Source organism: Vombatus ursinus, unplaced genomic scaffold (genome assembly GCF_900497805.2).
Source record: "Vombatus ursinus unplaced genomic scaffold, bare-nosed wombat genome assembly UNPS02014893.1, whole genome shotgun sequence".
NCBI classification, from domain to species: Eukaryota; Metazoa; Chordata; class Mammalia; order Diprotodontia; family Vombatidae; genus Vombatus; species Vombatus ursinus.
Genome location: NW_020954671.1, coordinates 4,063,577 through 4,089,491, shown reverse-complemented (window position 1 = coordinate 4,089,491; position 25,915 = coordinate 4,063,577). Strand labels below are relative to the sequence as shown.

At 37.5% G+C, this 25,915-nt stretch overlaps 1 protein-coding gene across 3 annotated transcripts in view; it reads right to left on the bottom strand.

Annotated features, from left to right (window-relative positions):
* The window catches only part of DAAM1 (dishevelled associated activator of morphogenesis 1), a 202,785-nt gene that overhangs the window by 46,371 nt on the left and 130,499 nt on the right, over nt 1–25,915 (bottom strand). For all 3 annotated transcript variants that reach the window (XM_027842878.1, XM_027842880.1, XM_027842879.1), the window contains exons 5-15: nt 21,462–21,556; nt 18,555–18,888; nt 17,804–17,914; nt 17,595–17,698; nt 17,144–17,210; nt 16,374–16,491; nt 15,433–15,571; nt 14,907–14,965; nt 8,501–8,688; nt 7,139–7,438; nt 6,725–6,832 (exon numbers count right to left, since the gene is read on the bottom strand). In XM_027842878.1, the coding sequence (XP_027698679.1) occupies nt 6,725–6,832; nt 7,139–7,438; nt 8,501–8,688; nt 14,907–14,965; nt 15,433–15,571; nt 16,374–16,491; nt 17,144–17,210; nt 17,595–17,698; nt 17,804–17,914; nt 18,555–18,888; nt 21,462–21,556 (1,623 nt within the window). The remainder of the gene's footprint in view (nt 1–6,724; nt 6,833–7,138; nt 7,439–8,500; nt 8,689–14,906; nt 14,966–15,432; nt 15,572–16,373; nt 16,492–17,143; nt 17,211–17,594; nt 17,699–17,803; nt 17,915–18,554; nt 18,889–21,461; nt 21,557–25,915) is intronic.

Sequence of the window (25,915 nt, the reverse complement as noted above, 5' to 3'; positions counted from 1 at the left end):
CTGTCTTCACACCTTCTCTCATAGCCTACTCCTCTTCTCTCATTTTACTAATATCGCCAAGTAGGTCCCCTCATTACCACTTATGTGGACAGTTGAAATGGCCCATAACAGGTCTTTCTGCCTCTATTCTCTCCTTTTTCCAAACAGTTCTCAAACTACTACCAGAATTAATCTTTCTTTCCCATAAATATCACATCATACTTCTCTGCTCAGAAACCACTGGTAACTTTCTATTCCCAAACAAGTGACCTTCAAACACCTTTGCCTGGCATTCAAAGACAGTCTATAGTCTAGTACCCCACTCCACTCCCCACCTTTCCAACTTATCTCACTATCTCCTTCCAAACACTCTATGTCCCAGCTAATACAGATTACTCTGTGTCCCAATTCAAAGGCCCCTTCCCACTCCATGAAGCTTTTCTTGTCCTCTTGGTGGCCTGTCCCTTTGGACCTCATATAACATTGATTGTAACTCTTTGGGATCAATCAACATTTATTAAGCTCTTATTATGTGCCAGGCATCACAGTATTTAGCAGATACTTGAAAGGGACCTTAGAGATGATCCAGTCCAACCCCTCTCATTTTTTTATAGATGAGGAAACTGAGACCCAGAGAGGTTAAGTGACTTGTCTCAAGTCATAAAAGAAAATATGATTGAGTTTCTAACCCAGGTATTGGGTTTCCCAGATCCAACATTCTTTCCATTGACTAAATGCACTTATGATGTAATATCATATATTGCAATTATCTGTGTCTTATTGCCTTACGGTAGGCTATAAACTCCATGAGTTTAGGCTCATGTTTTCTCTCAATGTTGTCTCTCCCCACAGCTGGCACTGGATAAATGTTGCTGTTGAATTCCAAACTGAGAACAAAATGATATTGAACATACTATGTTTACCACTGTGAAGTGCTTAAGTGGGGCACAAAATGATCATTCAAGAGTAGATTTAAATCACTTTTCTCTTGATTTGAATAGAATGACAGCAAGGAATTTTTATTTAAAATCACATTCTAAATTCTGATACTGTTTTTAATATCTTAATCACTCAAACTGGCTGACATCCTTAAAATAGAAGGAACCATGGGACAAAATGGTACTTTCAAGGGCCCCTACTTTTTTTTTTTTTGATGAAGCAATTGGGGTTAAGCCACTTGCCCAGGGTCACACAGCTAATAAGGGTCAAGTGTTCAAGGGCCCTTCTTAAAGATATGTGCCAAGGTAACACATGAAGTCACTGGATCCTCTTTTGGTCCTTTCCATAGATCTCCAGTTGAGAATATATTCCTTCAATCCCACCTCCTAGTATTGACAATCCCATCATTTGGAGATCCTGCTTCTCATATTTTCCAGGTCTTAAAATTTCATCCCATAGAACCCTCCCCATTTTACAGAAGAAGAAAACAAGAGTCAGAGAGATTAAATGTCATCCCTAGACATATAGTATGTCAGAACAGGGATTTGAATCCATGTTTTCCTCACTCCATCGTACAGCTTCTTTCATAGGTGACAATACCAAATTGTTACTCTTCCTCTGTCTTTGGAGATGGAGGAAACTAACCTCTTGCTACAGACCAGAGGGTAAGTGACTTGCTCATTCCAAATAAATGAGGACTACACCCTGGGAAACTATATCTTAAACATGGAAAAAGGGAGCAGTTCTCAAGGGTGATAACAATTAAGTACTACTTGGCCAAGACTGAAGGGCAAATGAGTTCTGCCCTTGGTGTCTGTATTAATCAGAAGGATGTCACTAGGTCTGGAGGAGGATGATTCAGCTAATGGGCATCCTTTAGAATATCTTAAATATTCTGTCACAGAAATGGCCATTTATTTCTGTTCCTCCTGTAGCAGATTTATTCAAGTGGTTTAACTCTCCCTTTGAGGATATTAAAAACTATATTAAAAAAATCATCCCTTCTCAAAAACACTGATTCAATTTCATTGCTCATCAGTTTTAAAAGGAAAAATCAGACTTAATTACTGAAGCTGAGCAGCTGTGTTGAAACTCCCCTCCAGGAAGTACTGTATTGAAATGTGGCAATGCCTCATGCCTGGAAGCATTAGTAAATAGCAGGACTTACTCCCTCTTTCCAAGCTACCTTAATGTTTAAACACATCAGGAGTTTTCTTATCTGGTCTAGTCTGTGACTACTACCGATTACTTAAACAGCAATTAGTTGCTATGGCAATTAACCAATTATAACACTTTCTCCACCCTTTCTTTTTACCAGATCTCACATACTGCCTATGTACCCATCCCAGAGACATCATCCTACACCTTCTGCTGAAAGCCAGTTAATTACAAGTCTTGTAAACTTGGGCCTTTTAACCACCTGCTATTAAAATAAATGCAGCCCACATGCTCAGACATGAGAACCACTATGAGTGCCCAGTACTTTTGATTTTTTAAAAATTCTCTTCTTGAAATTCCCAAGTAGTTGTTCATGCTTTTTGATCAAAACAACCAGTTATTACAGGGGTTAGGAATGAAGATAGTACTTGATATATCTAAATAGGTGTTGGGACTCTCTGAATTGTCCCCTAGCAATACATCTGAGCCTTACTTCAGTCTGTGAGATTACCTTTTATGTAAAACAGCCTTGTACATAAACCACCTTTTAATGAGATGGTCTGGTAACCAAAAAAAAAAAAAAAAAAAGTCAGTGAGTAATAATGGATAGAGAACCAGCCTCTCAGCTAGGAAGGCCTAGATTCAAGTCTAGCCTCTGGTACATACTGACTGTGTGGCCCTGGACAAGTCATTGACCATTTCCAGGCTCTAGGCAGCACTTTTAAGACTATAAGTTGACTTGCATTGATAGACGGAAGTTCCTCACCCAGAAGTTCCCTGTACCAATGAAATCATAGATCTGGTCCTTGTCTCTATACCTTGGTAATCAAAATCACTTGGATGGGGTCTGAGACCTATTTAGCTGTACTGAATTCACTTCGTAGAGACAGATATTACACAATGGCATAGTATCCTTAGCATCTGCAACTTAATCATAAATAACATCTGCATAAATGTTTGGTTTTATTTTTTTAAACATAATTCTGTTTCATCTAAATTCAATGTCTCTCTTGATTGCCAGAGCCAGAAGGATATCTTTATGGTACATCAGAGAGATTGCTAATGAAGCATTTTGAGCTCCAAGAGTTTAGTATTTTTAGAATCAATGCTCTTTGAGAATTCATTTCCTTTTCCCTCATCACCTCTCTGTTTATCATAGATTCACTCTAGTCTCTGGCTTCATGATCTGAAAAAAAAAGCAGCACCATTAATCACATTTCATTTAATGATTTTAAGAGTTTCATCTTGCGCTTTCACAATAAAAATAAAATAGTGTAACTTGGGATTAGTGAGAAGCCTTCTACTTCTAAACTGACAGGTATTCTTTCTTTATGGAATAATTCAGGGGATTTGATCTTTGGTGAATTGAAAGCCATATTTAAAGTGATAAGCAAGATAAGTCTGAAAGTATTCTAACTTATCTTCAGCTTATCTTCTGCCTTGGTTTGCTTTGCCTCCCTTTAGCTTCCCAAGATACTGTTATTGACCTTACTGGATAATTAAACTAGACCTAATCAAAATAGGAGATCCACTGCTCTCTTGAAGAAAATTGATCACCGTGGTGAATGGTGGGGCCAATGACCTACATGTAATTCACCAGGATAGCAACGAGCTTTCAAATGAGAGGCCCCGTAACCTCTCTAATTACATTTAACCCCTCCTTGTATAAATATCCTGTAAGTTCATTCTCACTTAAAGAGCACCACAACTCCCTTTATCAAGAACTTCATTCTTTGATAATTTCAACTTATTAGGTCTTCTCAAACTGTTTTATTTTCCTTTTCCAGCACTCTGATTTTCTACTCTTTTGCAATTTTGTAATTCTAGTTTATCTGTTTTCTGATTTATTGCTAAATATCTTTACCTTTTTTCTTTATTTTGCTCAAAATTACCTTCCAAACTACCTTGGAACCACTTTACTTCTACAACAACAAATAAATCCTGTTAAAATATATTTGGGGGAAAAGTAGAAATTCCAAAATTTGGCTTGAGGTTCTTGGTGACCATGGCTATCTAAGTCTGGCACAATCTAGATGTCAGATTTTTACCAAGATTATCATTTTTGTCCTGTTGTTGTGACCATACTACTCTTTTTTTTTCTTTCCTAACATCGGCTTTGGCTTCTCTTATTCTGCACATTTAGCATCTTCTTACTTCCCAGACTCTTCTCAACCCTGTTTGTCATCTGTCAGCCTTGATGACAAAAACTCCGTTCTCCATTTTTTCTCCTCCATCTGTCTGGCAATAAATCTTCACCAAAATCCTGTTCCTTCATTTCCCACACATTTCTAAAGGACCCCATCTGTTCCACCAAATATCCTAACTAGGATAGCCATTTGCTACATGCACAAATCAACTTTGAGCCATGCAAACCAAGGCTTTCAAGAACTATGACCAAAACCCTTCTCATTATTCCCTCAATCTATTGCCAGATCTCTCCTCCTTTTCATAGTCAAAGTCCTAGAAAAAATCCTCTATTCTCATTGCCTCCACTTTTTCTCCTCTCACTCAGCTATCAATTCTAGTCTCATTATAATTTGTTTGACTTTTTTTTTTTTTTTGCATTTCCTTTATCCCCACAACTTAACCAAGTTTCTAAAATACAGTAAGGAGTTAGTAAATGCTTGTTGACTGACTGGCATGTTGAACATCATATATCCGAAACTGTAGTCTCCAAGGTTGCCAATGATCTCTTCATTTACAAAATATAATAGTCTCTTCTCCATACTCAACCTCCCTGATTTGCCCATCCCCTCCTAAAAATTGCCTTGTATTTATTTTACATATATTCATATATGTATGTGTTCTCCCTTTATAGAATGAAACTCTTGCAGGGCATTTTTCTCCGGTACGACCAATCTTCGCGATACTTGACAATGCTTACCGTACTTCTCTTCCTGGATTCTTCCCTCTGGGTTATTATGGTACAATTCTCTTAATTCTTTTCCTACCTATTGGATTACTCCTTCCCACTAAGTTTTGCTAGATTATCAACCATGTCCCACCACCCTAACTGTGAGTATATCCTCAAATCTCTTTCTTAGGCCCTTTCCTACCTGCTCTCATTAACTCCTATGGATTCAATTATCTCTACAAAGATAACAGACATATATATCCAGCTTTCAGTCCTCATCACAAACTACCTATTAGATATTTCCAATTGCATGTCCCCAAACATTCCAAACGTGACATGTCCAAAACAAAACCATCTTCTTCTTCAAACCCACACTACCATTCTTCCAGCCACACAGAGCCATTCAACATTAGAATCATCCATAATTTCTCATTTTCACTCATCTCACACACCCAATCAGCTGCCATGTGTTGTTTATTCCTCTTTAATAGCATCTTTTACATTCATCCTATATGCATGCATTATATTATAAGCTCCTTGAGAGCAGGGAATGTATTTTATTTGTAGCACCAGTGTTTAACACAATGACTGGCACATAGTAAGTGCTTAATAAATGTTTATTGACTGACTCATCACCTCTCACCTGTACTATTGCAGTAGCCTCCTAAGTGGTCTCTCTACCTCAAGTTTCTTTTCTCTCTAGTCCATCCTTTACACAATGGAAAAAGTGACATATTTAAAGTACAGGTCTGACCATGTCCCCCTCTGGTTCAATAAACAGCAGTGACTCCCTATTACTTCCAGGATCAAATAAACATTTCATTGTGTATGACATTTCAAGCGCTTCATAACATGGCCCCAACTTAATTTTCTAGCCTTAGTTTATATTATTCACCATCATGTACTCTATATGCCAGGGGTGGGGAACCTGCAGCCTCATGGCCACATGTGACCCTCTAGGTCCTCAAGTGTGGCCCTTTGACTAAATCCAAACTTCACAGAACAAATCACCTTAATAAAAGGATTTGTTCTTTAAACTTGGACTCAGTGAAAAGGCCACACTTCAGGACCTAGAGGACCACATGTGGTCTCAAGGTCACAGGTTCCTCACCCCTAGTCTAGCTAAATCACTCATTGTGTTTTCCACATGACATTCCATCTCTATACCTTTGCATAGGCTGTCCCTCGCCCCCATGCTTAGGATGAATTTCTTCCTCTCCAATGCTTCTTAGAATCCGAGATTCAAAGTTCAGATCAGATGTCACCTCTTACATGAGACCTTTCCTGATCTCCCATCCTTAACATATTAGTCCCTACCCCAATGGCCTTGTACTTATTTTGTATTCACTTTAAGCATGGCACATGGTAGATCACAAGCTCCTTGAGGACAGGGACTGTTTCATTTCTGTCTTTTTATCTTCAGCACATGGTGTCTGGCACCCAACAAGTGCTTAATTATGCTTGTCAATTGCTTGATACAGTATGCTTTCTTTTTACCTTTACACTTTCCTTAAGATGGCCCACCTTCAAAAGTCACAAATGCTCATGGTGCATAGACAGATGCTTAACCTATGCACATAGGCTCTACTATGCATTTATATATGTTAAGCCATGCAACAAGTAAACCTTTGCAAAACTAAAGATACCCAGGAAAGAGGTTGTAGTCACTGGCTCTGAATCAATCTAATATTCCTTTAATCTCAAGTTGTGGTGATGGCACACAGTACACACTAGCCACTAGTAAATGCATTCTAGCTAATTCAGTGGCCTCAGGGAACATGTGTTGCTGCTTACCTGCTGTCTCTGGTAAGCTGAGAAAGTCCTTTCTAGGTCTTCAAGATCGAGGTTTTTAAATACTTTCAAATCATCAATTTCGGTCCATATGGTTCCTTCCAGTTTGTTCTGAAAATAACAAAATGATAAAATGCTACATTTCCCAACTACATAAAAAAAAAAATCAGAAACAATTGTTATGAAGATTGCTGCTGTATCAACATTCATTCCATTGAATGTTGAAAATATACTATTGGTATGGATAGACTGGTGTCCTTCATTCAGAGGTTTGCATTCCTTAAATCTCTGTGGAAGTGAGGCCATTGAATTCACACTGAGAAAATCAAACCATCTAACAGGCAGGGTCATTTTCCTTTATGGTGACAGAATCATGCTGCCCATTAGGCACACAATGACAGGAAATAAATGGCTTACCTCAGGGAGCTTCGACCAGTTGAAGGATTTCAGGGCATTTGTGGGCTGGGGAACGTTTTTCTTCTTGAGGGCCAGACCGAGAGGAGCACCTGGAGGTGGCATTATTCCTCCTAAAGGAGGAGGTCCTGGTGGGGGAGGAGGACCACCTGGAGGAGGTGGAGGAGGTGCTGCTGGAAGATGACCTACACCCGGCAGAGGAGGTGGTGGAGGGGGAGGAAGAGATCCTGGAATAGGGGAAGGAAAGGGACTGCCTGGAGCTCCAGGTGAAGGGCCACCTGGAACTGATGCACAAACAGCCCTCTGCAAAAGAGCAAAGGAAGAGTGATCAGTAAACAGTCTTCCAAGGAAGTATGTTTTAAGTCCCTTTTGTAGGTAGCTGAATGGCATAGCGGATAGTGCCTGACTTGGAATCTCCAGAGTTCAAATTTGACCTCAGAAATGTTAGCTGTGTAATCTTGGGGATGTTACTTCTCTCTGAAAAAGTTTAAAATGATCATAATAATAGAGCTTCACACTGCTGCTGAGGCCTATGTAAAGTATTTTGCAAACCTTACATCCTAACTGTTATTTTAGGCTTTGGGGGCTAAAATGGAGAGTCTATCATTATGTATAAAGGATTTAATACTTCCAAAGATGGGTAGGTTACTAAGGATTAAAGTATGTGAATAGACAAGGATTTGTGATTTCTTCAGCATTTGGAACTCCTCGGATACAACTCCTTTTACCAAGAGCAGACACTTGTGAAGTTGTGAAGGGAATTCTCCAGTCACACAGCTAATAAACCCCAAGTGAAAGTATTTGAATTCTGGTATTCCTGATGCCAAGCCTAGCCCAGCATCCACTATACCAACCACCTCAATATAAAAGGTGTCTAAAAAAGATAATCATTGTGATTTTCCTGTGTCACTTTCTGTATCATTCATTATATTTTTGTTTCACCTTATATTTAATGTTATAACATCCATGTTCCAAATACTAGTTTCTTTGTCCTTCTCATAACATTCTTCATAAATTTAGCTTTTGTTTTAAGGAAAAGGATCCTGAATCTCATTAATGTGTATTAAACTTAATATTATTTTAAAAACTCAACTGCAAATACCACTACCCATCCCCTTTTACTTCACCCCCAACCCCCATTAAATTAACTTGCCTTCCACATTATCTATCTTTACCTTAAAGGCAGGGAGGGTCTACTGCAAGTTTCATAGTTACTACAGTGGTAAATAAAATGACAAGTCTTTCATTTTATTCCATCAACCAGAAATCTAGTCAGGTATAGATGAGGAACTCTGGACTCCTACTGGATCAAAATCAGACCTCCACATTTAACCATAAATGGAAAACTGCACCAAGTCCCCTCACCCTGCTGAGTTCTTGGAGCTGTGCTGTGAGGTCAGCCACCTGTTGCTTGACTTGCTTATGTTCAGAGGACTCTTTTTCAAGCTTTTCTTTCATTTTATTTAAGGTCTGCATCATCTCTTCTTTCTCTTGAGTCTTGGCATCACACTCTCTTTCTTTCTTTTCCAATTTCTGCTGCAGATCACTATGTTCTACAAAAATAGGGCATGAAATCATTTTGCCAAAGGAACTCTTCAAAATTACTGGACTTTATCCAAAAAATAGTCACATAGGGAAGATCAGAATATATATTTTTGTTTGCTGGCTTACACCCCCAATTAACATGAATCAGTCAGTCAGTAAATAAATAAATACTTATTAAGTGCCTGCTATATTACCAGGCATTGTGCTAAGCACTGGGGATACAATGAAAGGTAAAAGACAGTCCCTGTTCTCAAGGAGCATATAGTCTAATGGAAATATTCCCCCCGATTGCAGAGAGGAAGCACGTCATACTGGTTAAAGAGCTGATTTGGGGAATTAATAAGATCTGGATTCACAGTCCTGGGCCTGACACAAACTGGTTGTGAGACCATGGGCAAGTCACCTAACTTCTTTGTGTCCCTAAGTGTTAAGGCAGCCAAGTAAGCAATGGATAGAGTACCAATGGATAGAGTCAGGAAGACCCGAGTTCAAATCTAGTCTCAGGCACAAGCTGTGTAACTCTGGACAAATTTACTTAACCTCTATATGCTGCAGTTTTCTCTACTATAAAGTAGGGATAATAATAGTGACCTACCTCACAGAGGTAGTGAGGTTGTTGTGAGAGACAGTATTTGTAAAGTGCTTATCACAGTATCTGGCACACAGTAGGTCCTTAATAACGCTTGCTTCTCCCCCACTAGGCAAGCAAGACTATAAGTTGCAAAGTCAGTTCCAGTCTGCATTGGCAAGGGATTTGTCCTCAAATGGAGTTCTCATTATCCTCCATCATTGAAATCATAGGTCCAGTACAGAAAAGCAACAAGACACTTGGATGTACATTCCATTTTAAAGAAGTCTAAGTTCTCTATATCTGACCCTTATATAGCACTTTGAAGGTATGCAAGTCACTTTTCATGTATCATCTCATTTGTACCCATTGTGAGATAGGTTCCATGAGCATTATTTCCATCTTAGAGAGCCATGAAGGGATACTCGGAGCACTTTGTGCTCAATGTCACCCAGTAGGGAGAGTCAGATCTTTTGGATTCTGAGCCCAAAATTCCCACCACCACACCCGCCTCTATCCCACTAGATAATGTCTCAAAAAAGAAACACTAAGAAAACTATGGGTGGGTGACCCCAAATTAAGCACTCTTCTATCAGAATTTGAACTCAGGCCTGAGGAACTCTTGAGGAAAAACAAATGCTTTATTTCACAATGCAGAAGTGGAAACCAGAGAACCCCATCTCATAGGAAATAGATTTGCTGGGTTTTATCTGACAAGCCAAAGGACCCTCAGGAAAGTTTTTTGCAATCTGGGGAAGGACTGTTACTACCAGACCAAGTATTTATTCATTAAATTATTATCTTTCCCACCACTGAGTCATCCATTTCATTCCCCTTAAAGGTGCTCTTAAGATGTTAGGTATCTTATACAGCAGGCAAATAGCAATTAAAATGACAGAAAACAGCATGCTATATATTAACATTTCAGTGTCTTGTTGGGGAAGATACACAGGTAGATTTTAGGAAAAATTAATCATTATGATTTAGGTTGAATAAAGTTGATCCGAGCCAATACATGTTTTCCTGGCCTCAGTATTATGCAATAGGCCTTTGAATTTAGAGTAAGCCTTATTCAAATTACTATGGCACCATAAGAATGCTGAGCTTTGGAAGGGTGATAGTTTTACTACACTCAATGCTCTGGTCAGTTCAGATTTGACCTAGGACATTCAGTTGCGCCCATCACATTTTAAGAAGGAGGTGAACAGAACTAATTCACAGGCAGAGGTAAGTGGCAGAAATGGGGAAAAGCCTCAATTTCATGCCATACAAGATTTGGCTGAATGAACTTTGGGAGTTCAGACTAGAGAAGACTCAGACAACATAACAGCTGTGCTCTTAAGTGGCTCAAGGGTTGTCAGGTGGAAGAATTAGACTTATTCTGCTTGGCCCCAGAGGGTAGAATGAGAACCAATGGGTCAAAGTTACAGAGAGGTCTACCTGCAGCATATTCCCAGAGTCTATCTCAAAGGTTAAAAAATGCCATTTTCAATCATTTTATTGTTCTTTGCCTGCAGAGTATAATACTCAGTTCCACATGAGGAAAGCTAACAATCAAAGATGTCCACAAATGGAATGGGTCACCTTGGGAAATTTCTAGATCCCTCCACTACATGCCATCAAACAAGATCTGAATGGCTACTGGTAATGTTTGTTGTTTGGGAAGGTCACACTTTGGTTAAGCCAGACGACCTCTGAAATCAGTTCCTTTCCAATTCTATGATGTTAATAATAATAATAGTTCACATTTATATAGCACTTTAAAGTTTACAAAGCATTTTACATTATATCCCACAACAACCCTGTGGAGTATTATCATCATTCCTGTCCTAAACATGAGGAAACTGAGGTTCAGAGAAGTGATTTGTCCAAGGTCCATTCTAAAGTTCAGTAGTTTGTGGTGGAACTTGAACCCAAATCTTCCTGACTTCAAGTTCAGTAGTCTATCACTGCACCATACTACTTTTCTCATGCTTTATTAAATTCAGTCTATGATCCCTTTTTCAAATCATTTCCATTCTCATATTCTTTTTTTGTCTCCCCCCACCCCCAACCCTGCCTCCTGGCTTTTAAACTGGGAGATGAAGGTAATGATTTCAATTAACTGGATTCTAGCAAAGCATTTGATAGAGTGCGATATATTCCACACTCTTCCTGTGGAAAAGATGGAGATGCGGAGTAGATGGTGCTACAAGTATCTGGAGTCAGATGTGGTTGAATGGACTCAAGGAGTGATCATTAGTAGTTCAATGTTTATGGGGCAGGATGCCTCCAATGAAGTGCCTCAGGGATCTATGGTTGGACTTGGGCTGTTTAACATTTTTTAGTAATAGCACAGATGGCATGCTCAAATCTACAAATTTGGCAAAGCTAGAAAAGGCATCTAACACACTGGATAACAGAATCAGCATCTAAATATGGATTGACCAGCTAGAGTTTTGGATCAAATCTAAGAAAATGAAACTCAAAGGGATAAATGTAAAGTCTTACAAATGGGTTCAAAAAATCAATTTTGCAAGTACAGGATTGAGGGAGCTGTAATAAGATAGTAGGTTAGGTCTGCCTGAAAAAGATCCAGGCAGTTTGATTGATTGCAAATTCAGTATGAATCAGTAATATTCTGTAGTAAACAAACAAAAAAGCTAATGAAATCATGAGATGCTTTAAGAGAGGCAAAGTTTTTAGGGATTAGGATATACTACTTCTCTTGCTATACTTTGCCCTGGCCAGTCTTCATGTGTAATATTGTGCCCAGTTCTGGATGCCTTAGGTTAAGGAGGACATTGATAGTCAGAAGAGCATCCAAAGGAGAACAACTAGGAAGGTTAATGGCCTTGAATTCACATCACATTTTAAAAAAATTTTAAAAATCATTTATTTTCCCCCCCCAATTTTTAACATTCATTTTTTTTTAATTTTGAGTTCCAAATTCTCTCTCTTCCTCTCTCCTTTCCCTCCCCTCTCCCTGAGATGGTAAGCAACCTGACATAGGTTATACATGTGGATGTTGTATACATCAGTGGACATTATCAAGCCAAGACTGGATGGAACACTTGTTGATTAAACAACAGTGGAGATTCCTTTTTGGATAAGCATTGGATATAGATGGCTGCTGAAGTACCTTTCAACTCTAAAATTCTGTGATTCTTTAAATCAATAAGTGACCAAGATATAAAGCATTGGGTGATTCCAGAACAGGTTTGAATTACTTTATTTGTTCTTCATATCTGATTTCTGCTTCTGTCTTCTCTGTTCATTCTCTATCCCACTCCTCCCTCAAAGCAAGAGGCTCTCTGAAGACATCCTAATTTTCTAAAGCCCTTAGCTCTCCATTAGTCCTGCAGAGGTAATGAAGTCAATCCACAAGGCAGTTCTACACCCCCGCCCCTCCCCACCAAAGCACCTTAATAAACATGACCCTAACCCATGTGGAGTTGCTCTCTATATCCACTTCTATAACCTATTATCATAGCATTTATTCCTTCTTCCTCCTGACAGTTGCTACATTCCTGCCCTTTATTTTTTCCAGACCTGTGATTTCATTTTTATAGCACATTAGCAACTATTCTGCAGCTTAGTCTTAGTTGCCTGGGAGTTCTGGGACGTTAAGTGACTTGTCTGGGTTCACATAGCTGGTTAGCAGAGGCCATTTGTGTCAGAGGTAGTACTATAATCTCAATCTTGCCAATCCTGGAGTTCTCTCTCCATCCAGGATACCATGATGCCTCTCACATTATCTATTACAAAACTATATGCTTTCCCCCTTCAATATGGTATAATCTCCTATTCCCAAATTGCCCATTAAACTTTGTTGAAAAGAATCAGTTCTTTGGACTTTCTACTTAGGGCTGAGACTTACCACACATTCATTAAATTACAATTTGTTGAGGTCATATTATAACATTTCTCCTCTCTGACCTCACTACACTCTTTTTCTTTTTTTTAAATGTACATACATATTATTTTGCACTACTTCTTTGAGGGACAAAGAGAGTCCCTACAATGTAAGTTAAAAGAAGACCAAGACCATTAGCTCCATTGCATACCTCACAAACATTGCACAGTGTTTTCCACTCTGAATACTTCATTGGCAAATATTGTGTTCAGAGTACTGTGGGGTTCTTCTCCATACTCCCTTATGCTCTACCACCCAGGGACCACAAAGTTCCCTGCTTTTTATTTTCCTATTACCAACTATTCTTCCAAATCTTTTCATCTACCTGTCTGTAAGAATCTCCTATGCTCCTTTTATCATTCATTTTATCAACATCTCATTACTTCTCCTTCAAGGCAACATCTCACACTGTCTCTTTCCTCACTTTGACATCTACTATTCCTTTTCTTTATCATTCTCATCCCCTTATATTCCATACCAAGTTCTCTTATTTGTGGTCTTGAAACATCTACTGTTATTAAAACTTTTCTCCTAGGTGTATGTTCTCTTTCCTTTATCCTTAGGCAATTATTCTGTTCCCTTAACAAAAGTTTGTCTGTTTTTCTTTACCATTAAAAAATTGAAAAGAGGAAGAAAAAACCAGCATTTATTTATGCACATGTACACACCACATACACACGCGCACACACCCCTTGCAATCTGATGGTGACTGTGACAATAGTACTTTTCATTTAATAACTATTCAGAACCCTAGTGGCTATGCTTTTTTTTTTTTACTTAAATGGAGTAGGCAGAATATGACAGAAAGCTGGGCCCAGTTTGTCACCACAAATTTAATTTGGGATGATTAATAATCTTGATGAGAGATGATTCATGATGAAAGAGTAGACTACTGAAAATAATGATTTTCCATTTGTATTCCTGGTGTTTAGCACAGTACTTTGTACATAACAAATGCTTAATCAATGACCTTCTTTCCTTCCTTCCTTGTTCCTCCCTTCCTTCTTCCTTCCCCCCTTCCTTCACAAAGGAGGGGGAAGGGTCAACATTTATAAAATCAAGAAAATAGTGGCCTCTATTTTTGTGAGTGGCTGGCACAGAATTAGTCCAAAGTTAGCTCCTCCTTGATTCCTCATTCTACCAGTTATTTGATTTCTAAAAGACAATACCAATAATATACTCAAAATATCAAAAGCTTACCCACTAATCTTTTATGGCACCCAAATCTGCCAAAGTTAGTGGTTTTCTGTACTTAAAAACAGCTGATCTCAGATGAAGGTGGACATGTGGATATTCTGAGGCTGCTAAGGCCTACAAGAGGCACTTTTACTGTCTCATTTGAAATATCACAGACAAGTCTGCATACTCCTCAGTGCCTAACTGCCTGTTATTTAAACAACCAACAAAAAAATCCTATCTAAAGAGACTAAGTGTAGGAGAGGCCCTGGGGGAAAGAGGGAAAGAAGCAAAGATAAATTTGAATTATTGGGTTCTGAAAGGCAAATGCTAAATTGCTTTTCAAAAGAACTCATGTGAAATCTAGTGAAAAACAAAAACAACAACTAAAAAAAAGGGATCAGAGGCATGTCAGTTATAATAGCAGATTTATTTAAAAAAAAAAAAGCCAAGGCAAAGCACCCTAAAAACCCACAGGTTTATTCATTCAGCGTATAAACGTCAGCATGTAATATCATAGCAAATTTAGAAAAGATTTAATTTGTAACATTTAGAAATATCTAATTATATTTCAAATGCTTTATTACCTTTTCTCATCCTTTCTGCTTGTTCTTTCCACTGTTTAACTTCATTTTCATTAACCAACCTATATAAACAGAGCAAGATGTTAAAGTAGCATTCATTATTAAATAAAAATATATAAAAGTTTCCCTATTAAATAAATACATAAGGCCAAAGGTGTTTTTAAAAATCCACTTTAGAGAAATTACCAAATTGCCTAAATTAAAATGAACGTGTAAAGATCTCTTGAAATCATCTGTAATAGAGAGGCAATGTAGTAAGGTGTATAAAGAGCTAGATTTGAGGCCAGGAAAACCTGGATTGAAATCCTACCTCTGACACGTAATGGCTATGTAACCTTGGACAAATCACTTAACTTCTGAGTTCCCCACACCATTAAAATCACAAATCCAGTTCCTGACCCCTTTTCTTTATTAAAAAAAAAAATCTATACTATTTACTAATTTGGAATGAAGTACAGGGGTTTGGTGTGTTTGTGAAGAGACCATAGTATACATTAGTACAGCATGTAAAAAAAAGGATGAAACTTACATTCGTACAACATTTTTGACATTAAAGTTTTCTAGAGGAGTAGAATTGGGGTCCTGCCCTTTGTCATTCTGTATAACAATCTGTTGTACAATTCTATCTAGTAGCAGCCAGTACTGGACTGTGTTTCCACTTCTCTTGTCTAAAAGAGGGAGAGAAAGAACATAAAAGAAAAATTAAATGTGTAATTATGCTAACTTCTCATGAAAGGGAGTCTGGCACTGTAGATAAGTGCTGGATTTGGAGTCAGGAAGAGTGCAATTCCTGCCCCTGACAAGCCTTCTAGGCCAGAGGTGTCAAACTCTAGTAGATAGCAAGGGAAAGGAGGAGGATATTTAAAAGTATTTGTATTATCTATACCAACAGCCCTCAAAGTTCTTGGAGATCAGGGGATCATAGCTTTACAGCTGGAAGGAACCGGTGAGTTCCAATCACTCCATCTTATAGATGAGAGAATCAAAGCCCAGAAAGGTTGACTTGCCCAAGGTGGTAACACCCTCCCTAGTGTTGCACTCTCCACTTCTTCTAAAAGGACTACGAGGTATACATTCACTTTTAAACTTAATTATAATTTATTCTATTCTGAAAATTTCATAGTATGCCTTTAAGTAACTGAAAATACCTTGGTGGGGAGGGTGGTGTGTGTCAGTAAACTATGACCTCAGGGCCAAATTCCACCTTCCTCCACCCGGCTAAGAGAGGTTTTCACATTTTTAAATACAATACAACTTTAGTTTAAAATGTTTAAAAAAACCACTCAGTTTAGCCAACCAAACAAAAAACAGGTGGTGGCTCTAAATTAGATTGTCACTGAACTAAGATTAGAACCCATGATCTGTACTCAATGAATCAGAGATCTTTTGGAAAAGGATCCTCTGTCTGGCAATATCTAAAATGTTGACCAATCTACTTTTAGTCCACAGGAAAATGGTGTCTCTACTCACAAGGCATCTGGAGACAGTGGTACAGGATAGACATGAAGTGAGGATAAGCTTCACTATGAGTCAACCTCTTCCTTGTCAGCTCAAACATTTGTGTCGCACTTTTTGTGTCTATGTGAACCTATTTCACATAAAAAGCAAATCTAAGTCAAACATTCAGGTCCTCTGAGGCCATCTGATATTTTTATAGGATTGCTTAATGCAAAGTAACCAAATTTGCACTGAACAACTTAATTCAAACATTTCAGTACCAGGGCAAAACGAGACAGAGAGGAGAGAGCCAAATTGGGTGGGGGGGGAGGGAGAGAGAGGGAGAGATGGAGAAAGAGAGAGACAGAGAGAGAGAGAAAAAGAGAGAGACAGAGAGAGAGAGAAGAATAGGAAAAGAAAGGGGGAGAGGTGAAGGAGGGAAGGAGAGGAAGGAGAAGAGGAAAAGGAGAGAGAAGGAGAAGAAGGAGAGGGAGGGAAGGAGAGGAGGGGGAGATGGAGGAAAAGGAAGATGAAGAGGGAGAGAGGAAGAATATATATATACACACACACACACACACACACATATTAATACTTCACATATATCAGATATCACCTGATCTATATTAGAATCATCAGATACATATAGGTATATATACACATATATGTATATATATATATATATACACACATATATGTATATATATATACACATATATATGATAATTCTAGAACAAAGAGCATTTCTTTCATATATGGTGAATAAACCATTCACCAATAATCAAAATAGTCATGCATATACACACCAATTCAAATCTTTTAGCAAATTCCAGCTCATCTTCATTTCTGAGCATTTCAAAAAAGTCTAAGTGCCTGACAAAAGAAAAGAAAAGAAAAATCTCAAAGAAATGTAATTAAAAGCCAAAAACATTCCAGAAATGCCTACAATTAATTACAAGGGTTCAAACTCTGGATTTGGAGAGGGTCTAAAGTACTACAAGGAATCAAGACAAATACAATCAAAATAAAATTATAAGGAACATGTACAACATAGGGATGAGATGATTTTTCACCATTTGGGAAGTCGCGATTTCTCAAAGAATCCCTTGAAGAAACTACAAATTGAAGAAGGAAACCTGTTGCCTAGAGTTGGCAGGCGGTTAGAAGACTTGTCTTAGAAACAGTGATAAGATTGTAAGAGACAGAGGACAAAAAAGGTAAAAGTGAGAATGATCAATACTTAATGGTTTAACTTGCCTGTCTAATGTCAAGTTTTCATGTTCCCTTAATTTATCTATTACAGGCTGAATTCCTAACATCAAAAATTCATATCGAAGATGAAGTCTAAAGTCCAAACTTTCCTGAAAGGAAACACAATTAAGCACATGTAAAGTTTTCTGAATATGGATATCAAATAGATTTTGATGAAGATTTTATTTAAACGTTATAGCACAAAATGTTCATACCACTCCAGCCCCTTGGCTTAGTACTGCATTAATGAAGGACATGATGGCTGTCTTGAGGTTCACTTCATCCCGGTATCGGCCTGTGCTTTTATCCAAGTCATTAATTAGCGTCTATCAAGTGCACAAATAGATAATGAAAAGGGTTGAATCAGAGCTAGCATGATATTAAATTAATTTTATTAAACTTTCCAGTACTTTGAAGCTCAAAAAAAGCTAGTGTTTACTTATTACAATTATCCTGAGAATCCTTAATTTAAAATTTAAGATATTTTATGTCCCTAAAAATGCTACTAGATTTAAATCCATATGGAAAATTCACCTGGCATGTAGGTATATGTGCATTCGGCCCCTCAATTTCTGCTCTTTATGACTGGTTAAAAAAAATGGTTGCATCAACTTTTCCAAACTTGTCCCCCTAAAATCAAATTGGTAATTGGGAATTTCTCAAGGAAGATTCCTCCTTTTGAAGTGATAGACAATACATATTATAAATCCCAGTTAAGGATACTACAAAAGATAATACATTAAAAGAGCAATGTTGCCATTCATGAGGCCCCATATCTTTGGTTTGGTCAGTGACAAGCATCATCTTCCACTGAGACCAAGACAAAAATGGTTGAGAGAACAGGACTAGACTCTTAAGTGACGTTAAGTATAATCATCTTCAAAATGGAAAGGAATAATTTATGATCCTACTTCAAAAACAAATCTGCTTTGCAAGCATGTGACTTACAAATTAGAGACCACATACCTGAAAACGAGTTCTTTCACTGGCATACTTCTGGTAATGTAGCATGGCCTGCAGAACTTTTTTGTGACCTCCGGGAACCAGGCACACAGCGCCCATGATTTCCAGCACTGCCACCTTTGTTTTAATATTCTCAGTGCTCAGACTCTGAGCAATTACATTAATACTCTCCGAATGGGCCATAACATGAGCCCGGCCTTGAGAGTTATTCATTAGCGCTTTTATACATCCAATAAGTGAGGTATGTATTTGAGACTCTGATGTCTCATAGTCCATGGTTTTTAGAAAGTTCAGAATACATGATAAGCCATCTAAATCAATAAATCTGGTTACAAACCTGTCAGGAAAATAAATGGATTAAAATTAAGACAACTGAAAGTGCTTCCTGTCTGCTCCTCTCTCCCCCCCACCCCCCCACCCCCAACACAGACACAGTTCTTAAGCAGAAAATCTATCTAATCCTTAAGACTTGACCAATATTGGAACTTTGCTCTGATATTTTTCACTATAGAGCTATACACAAGGTTGATCATTCTTGGGATCTCACCATTACTCACAAGAGCTATGTTTTTCATAGTGAGAAATTTAGACATTGCTCTATATGACTGCAACTTTCTATTCCTATGTCTCACTTCTCTTAAATCTATCCTTTGCCCTCACTGAAGCCTCCAATTCTTCTATTCCTCAGTTCTCTCTCAGGCCATTACCCCTCCTTTGACTTCACTCTCTTGCCTTACCAATCTTGACTCTTTTATTTAACCAATTAGGTTTCATTCAAAGAGGATTGGGTTAATGAAACATCAAAAGGAGCTTATTAAAATATCAATTATAATACTTTCCCATGACGTAGACTTATGTATTAACAGTAAGGCAATAGTACAGCTATGGAAAATCTCAACTGATGTATTTTCTTTCATAATACCACTTGTAGATAAGAACCACACAGAAAATAGGGAGTTGTAAAAGAAATACTTTTTTCCAGATTGTAGTTATCCATTTATTTCTTCATTATACCCAGTCTCAATGTATCTTAGTATGCTATTGAACCCTGTTTCTCTACTATCCCCTTCCCTCCATATAAATGGTGGAGTAAGAATATTTATAAATACTAGGCCAGTTTAGCACTAAATATATGGAGTCTAGATGATTAATTCACAAAGACCAGGGTACCAATGGAGCCCGCATTTCTTCCTGAAAGCTCTGAATCATGGTTGTAAAACACATGTCCAAAGCATTCCATAACCCTCAGGTCTCTCAACTAAGACACTCTTATTCTTCAAAAAGTATACCTGAAGACAGCTTCTAAGAGGCAGTAGAGAAAGTATAAGTTTTTATTTATATTATATAAATTAATAAAAAAACATTTATATATTGATATGGCTTTATACATATATTATATATATATAAATTATGTGTAACTTATATAAAGGAGATATAAATTTTTAGCGCTATTTCATAATACACAGGTCTTCTGATTTTTTTTAAAAAAAAAAGGTTCAAACATTTGACCTAGAGTTTTCATGGGAGAACCAGCAAATACAATTCCCTTGTCCGTATCTTAACAACATTGGAAAAAAACAACTATAGAATTGTGTACGACAGTCCTAAGTGAAGAAGATTGCAGTATTTTTTTTTTTAACAATGAGTTTTCCTATCACAGAGACCGAGATTTTGTCCTCACAAATGAATGCATGTGTGTGATATATGCATTTAGTACTTTGGTGGGGGGGAGAGGAAGAGAAGAGACAGATGGACTTTATATCTTGCAATTACCTAGCTCTCTTTTAACATATTTGTGTATGTATCATATTCCCCTAAAAAATGGTAAGCTCAAAGAAAATAGTGACCGTGGCTTACTTATATTAGCATATCTGCTGGTACTATGTACAGAATAGGGGTTTAATAAATATCTATTGAAGTGAGAGGGAAGTAGTTGGAGGAAAGTAGATGGAAGATAGTAGGGGCAGCCAGGTGGTGCAGTGGATAGAGTTCTGGGCCTAGAGTCAGGAAGACTAATCTTGCTGAGTTCAAATCTGGTGTTAGATACTTCCTAACTGTGTGACCCTGGGCAAGTCACTTAACTCTGTGTGCCTCAATTTCCTCATCTGTAAAATGAGCTGGGGAAGGAAATGGCAAATCACTCCAGCATCTTTGCCAAGAAAACTCCAAATGGGGTCACAGAGAGTCAGACACAACTGAAAAAAAATGACAAGAAGATGCATAGGAGGTACTAGAACCATGGTGAGAATAGCCTTCTCTTATAGGACCTGTTGGATCATTTGGGATCTTACACTGACCTTCTCATACTTCTGACTTCTCCTTAAGACTATCTTTAGAAACTCTGAAGAGATACAAAGCTGGATTAAGTCATTAAAAGACTCATTTTCATAATTTCTTCCCATAGAGAGTGAACATGCCTCTGCCAGACAACTAATTGACAGAAAGCAAGGTAGATTTCACCTAATTTATATTTCACTGTCAAGTTCTTCATTTCACAAATAGGCAGTAATAATACTTTGTCCTAACTACCCCCACGGGGTTGTTGTAGGGATCAAAGGATATAATGGGTATGAAAGTGCCTTGCAATCATAAACCACTGTACCAACAGAAACTATCTGATAATGGGAGAATGCTCTTATTTTCCAGTCATCTCATATAGACCATAAGACGGAGATATAACTGAAGTTGATGTGCCAGCTGTGCTTGATTCTGAGCACCTGTGTTCATGAAATGCACCTGGATAATCCCCAATCACTATGAAACCCCACAGGAGCTCTTGGAAAATGGAGGGTGAGGCAGCTTTTCAGTGAAAGGCAGGTGGAAGAGATGAATTCTCTACACCAGAGAACCTCCTGCTAAGTGCCAACCAGAGGAAAGATAGAAAAAACCGACCCAAGAGAAAAGAAGTACCTCATAGGTTTTGTCCTCAGTGCAGTCTTCAAACTTTCTATTGTTTTACTTCTTTCTTCTTCCTCTTCTTTTTCTAAAATTAGCAAAGATTTTCTCTACAGGAAGAGAGCGAAATAGGTTAGAATCACAAACTGGTTCTCCTTACAGGTCAATAAAATCACAGCAAAGTCACAAGTCCATAGCAGGGATAACAGCTCTGTTATTGACTGAGTTAATGAAAATAAGCCATGTGAAAAATTTACAACCAAGATTTTTTTTCCAGATAAAAACTCACAGCAACCAACTCCAAGGACCATCCAGCTACTCCTGTTATATTAGGCCTCAGTTACTTTAAGGATGCTGCAAGGACAACTTATGGTCTCAGAAGACTGAAAATGAAACCCAGTACCCATCTCTTGCTAGAGAGGCAAAGGACTTAAAATGCAAAATGAGACATATGTTTTTGAACACAGCCAATAAATATAAAAATTTGTTTTTCTTTATTTTTTATTTTATTATTTTTATATTTTATTTTTATTTATAAATTTATATTTATTCTTTATTTTAGCTTATTTTGTATAAGGGTGTTCTTTTCTTCTTTTTCCCCCTCTTTCTTTCTCTCTTCCTGTTCCTTTTCTCTATCATGGATGAGTTCCTCTGGTTTCCATTTTGAGGAGGGGTCCAAGCTGGACATACTTTGCTACCACTCCAGGAGTACCTCTTCCACCACTCACTTTTGTGTGCTGTCTTCTCCCATTAGAATGTAAGCTCCATGAGGGTAGGGACTTTTTTTTTTCTTCTTATATTAGCTAACATAGCTAAGCATAAGGCATAGCACGTTTCATAACCATTCATTAAAATGCTTGTTGTCTACCTGCCTTTTGGTTAACAAAACTTTGTTTTGCAGAGAGAGAGGAATGAAAAGAAATGTTTTCTAAAATAATAAAATTAAATTTCAATAAAAATGTCTTAGTCATAAATATTTGAAACAAGTCAGAGTTTAGAAATACTTTGTATATATGGAAATAGATACACAAAAATGCATCTTGTAATCATACTGTAATCATACTTCTGAATGCACAAAATGGAGATTAAATCCATAGTCAGATACTCTATTTCTAGCCATTGAAGTCTAAAAAAGAAGTCTACTTTGTACTGTGGGAATACAGGGAGCAAACAAAAAGAGGTCAAGAGGGTACCTGAGATCAGAGAGATCTTGTTACCAAAGTTCAGTGAGGTTCCTCTAGAGTTTTCCTTGACTCCTAAGATCACTGAGCCCCAGAGGAAAGCTGGGGAAGTGAAGATACATAAATTCAAATATGCTTGCTCTCTTGGGGTATAAAAGCTCTTTGTGAATTGGTAATAAGTCTTATTCAATCTTTGTACAAGGCCAACTGTACCATATAAAGTAGATAAATTTAAATTCTTCTAAAAAAATCAAAAGAATAGTTAAATTTGGCCTCATAAATAAATACAGTCCTCATGGAGGACTACCCTGAGGGTCAGCTTCTTCACTTGAAGATGTTATTTAGGCAATGAGGACACTTCTGGTATTACTTTCTAAGAGTTCTTTTGAGAGCTAACTCAAATAAAAGAGCTGACAAATTACTCCAAGAATATGATAATTAAATATGCAAATCTATTATTAATGCTTATAAGTTTACAGACTTATTAAGAGGTCTGTTCCCTTCCCCTCCATTTTATAGGATCTACTTTTTGTTTTTACAAATGTTAATTCCCATCCTCCCATAAGCTCTTACTGATGCAATACAATCAATTACTTAAATACTATGAAGCTACTAACTACTCTTTTTTATGCTTCAACTCAACCCATGCTGGACTAAATTCAGTTTTGCTACTTTTATTAGTTTTCTGAGAAAATTTTTGCTTGAGGAAGAAAGAGAGAAGGACAGAGGGGGCTTCACTTAATTTACATAGGTTTCAATAGTTCATTCCCTCTTTTCTTCATTTCTATAGATCACTTAAAGGGTGGCTATAATTGTTTTTAGTATATCTGTATGATTTATATACATATGCACATAAGCAGTGCTAGTGTCAAATTTAAGTAATTCAAAGTGAAGGAATGAATGTTGAAAACTACAAATAAATAAATTTTAAAAAATAATAAAGTGAAGGGTCCCACTCTCCCTGCTTCTCTTTAATACACGTATTTCACTTCAAAATGGGAAAGAGATGAGACCTGAAGGCAATGACTGCATTATTAGAATCCACAAGAACAGCAAATAATGTGACAAGAAGACACAATAATGTTCTATTATGTTATTAGCTGTCTTCCTGCTAGTGATGCTGTTGGACAGCTAGCTGTCAGTATGTTACAGAAAATGAAGATGCCCTGCAGAAACAGCCACTGAATTCCATCACTGTTTCTTGAAGCCCATTCATTGGAAAATTCAGCATATATCTTGCAAAGAAGATTTAATCTCCCCCAGAGCTGAGGCAGTTTTAGATACTGAAGCAATAACTCTGAATTTGTAGCTGAGAATCAATTCGTTTGTGAACATGACTTAATCTGTTGCTAAGACTGAATTGAACTCACAGAGTATTAACAAAAACAAGTCAGTGTTTTTAATAACTCATTTGATAATCAAATATCACAAGCAAACACTTTGCAATGTTGGCTATGAGTACTGAATAAAAAATGTAATTATTCATTCTTTTCAGTATCCTTAAGCTAAGAAGCATGGCTGAAGAAGAAATTTGCTTTTACGTTTATGGAATTAGGGGCTTTAAGAAACAGTTTTTGTTGAAAGAGAATTAAAACAGAGCATTGCTGACTTTCTCTTAACCAAGGATAATCTGTGTCCTCTTCTGTATACAGGAAGCTAATGAACTGACATTTAAGACAGAACCTATTAAGTACAAACACTTTGGGGTAGAAAAGGGCAAGGAATGAATTATATACTATTCTATAATGTCTTTGGGACCAAAATAACCCCTCAAAAACCCATTCAATAGTTTCAAAAGTTGACAAGTTTCACATTAAGAACTGAGTCTAAAATACTTTTTCATGATTTGGGAGTGTCAGGTCAAGTACCCAAGTCACTGGGGCTCATTACTGCTTGTGAGATACTCATCTCCCAATATAAACTGCTATGATAATAAAAAATGAGTATCATATATTTATGTGTGTGTCTATGTCTGACTGTGCAGTCTTTTTGTTCTACATATCACAAAACATCTAGTTTCATAAGCTATGGGGTAGCTGGAAGTCAGACGAAAGGAACTCTGGCAAAACAATTTTGGTGTCAATGCAAAACAGGCAAATGTGTGAGCTGTGGGCAAATGAGGCACTACACAACTCTCATGGGCTCTAATGACTATTCATATTCCATGAAATGGGACTGAGCTCCTGCAAAAATTAGCTAGAAGTTAAGCAGTATTTCTTTAGTTTGAAATAAACCATTCCTTAAGTATTCTTGTATTTAATACCATCTCCTCTTTTGCATGAGACTGTATCAAGAATCTAAACCAAGAAGGGTACACATCAAACCTATACAGTTGAATTTATCATACTGTTATTCACTTTTGAAAAGGATCCCTTAATAATATGTTGGTTTATAAAGGACAAAAACCTGTTTGTTATGAAGCTTATGTTATGAAGCATTAAATAAGTGAACCAAGTCAACACATAATCTTCACTGGGGGCAATTCCATGCCCAATCCATGAGACAAAGGAATGGGAGATAGCTGTGTGACCCTGGGCAAGTCACTTAACCCTGACTGCCTCAGCCAAAAAGTAAGAAAGGAAAAAAAAAGGAATGCTAGACCAGTAACAGCATCACCACCAACAGATCTGAGGTCACTCTCCAGAGATGAAGGATCCTGAGGGTTCTCTGGTCCTAGAGAATCAGCTCATTTAAAGATCTGTTTTATGTCTTCTCTCACCTACTCTCCAACAAGTATTTAATATGAATCTCAGGCAGTTACCAGAGAGATCAACCAAAGTTGTTGGAGTTTTGGATAACCTGAACAAAAAGGCATAAATCCTACCTGGTATCTTCTGATTTCATAAATGTTTTGTATTTGGTTTAACAACATGGCAGAATGGAAAGTGTACCAGATTGGAGAGGAATCTAACACCCAAGTCTTGTCTCTGCCACTTGGGAAGGTAACAATATCCTTAAGAGCCTTAGGTTCCTCGTGTGAATAAATGGAAGATGGGAAGTTGAACTAGATTATCACTAACCCTCCTCTCCAGCTCTTCTGTTCTATAGTTTTATTATATTATGACAAGAAGCTCCAGGCTTCATCGGGTCATGAAACACTGATTCCTTTGGCCTTGGGTTATCATATAGAGCTGACCCAATCCATTAAGAAGGCAGTGAGGTGTGTTTTTTGGCAGGATAAAAAAAAAAAAGAGGGAAACAGTAGGGTAAATGAAACAATGGATAACCACTTTAACACTTCTGGTGTGTTCTTTGAAGTATCAATAGCATTCAATTCCAGGATTTTGA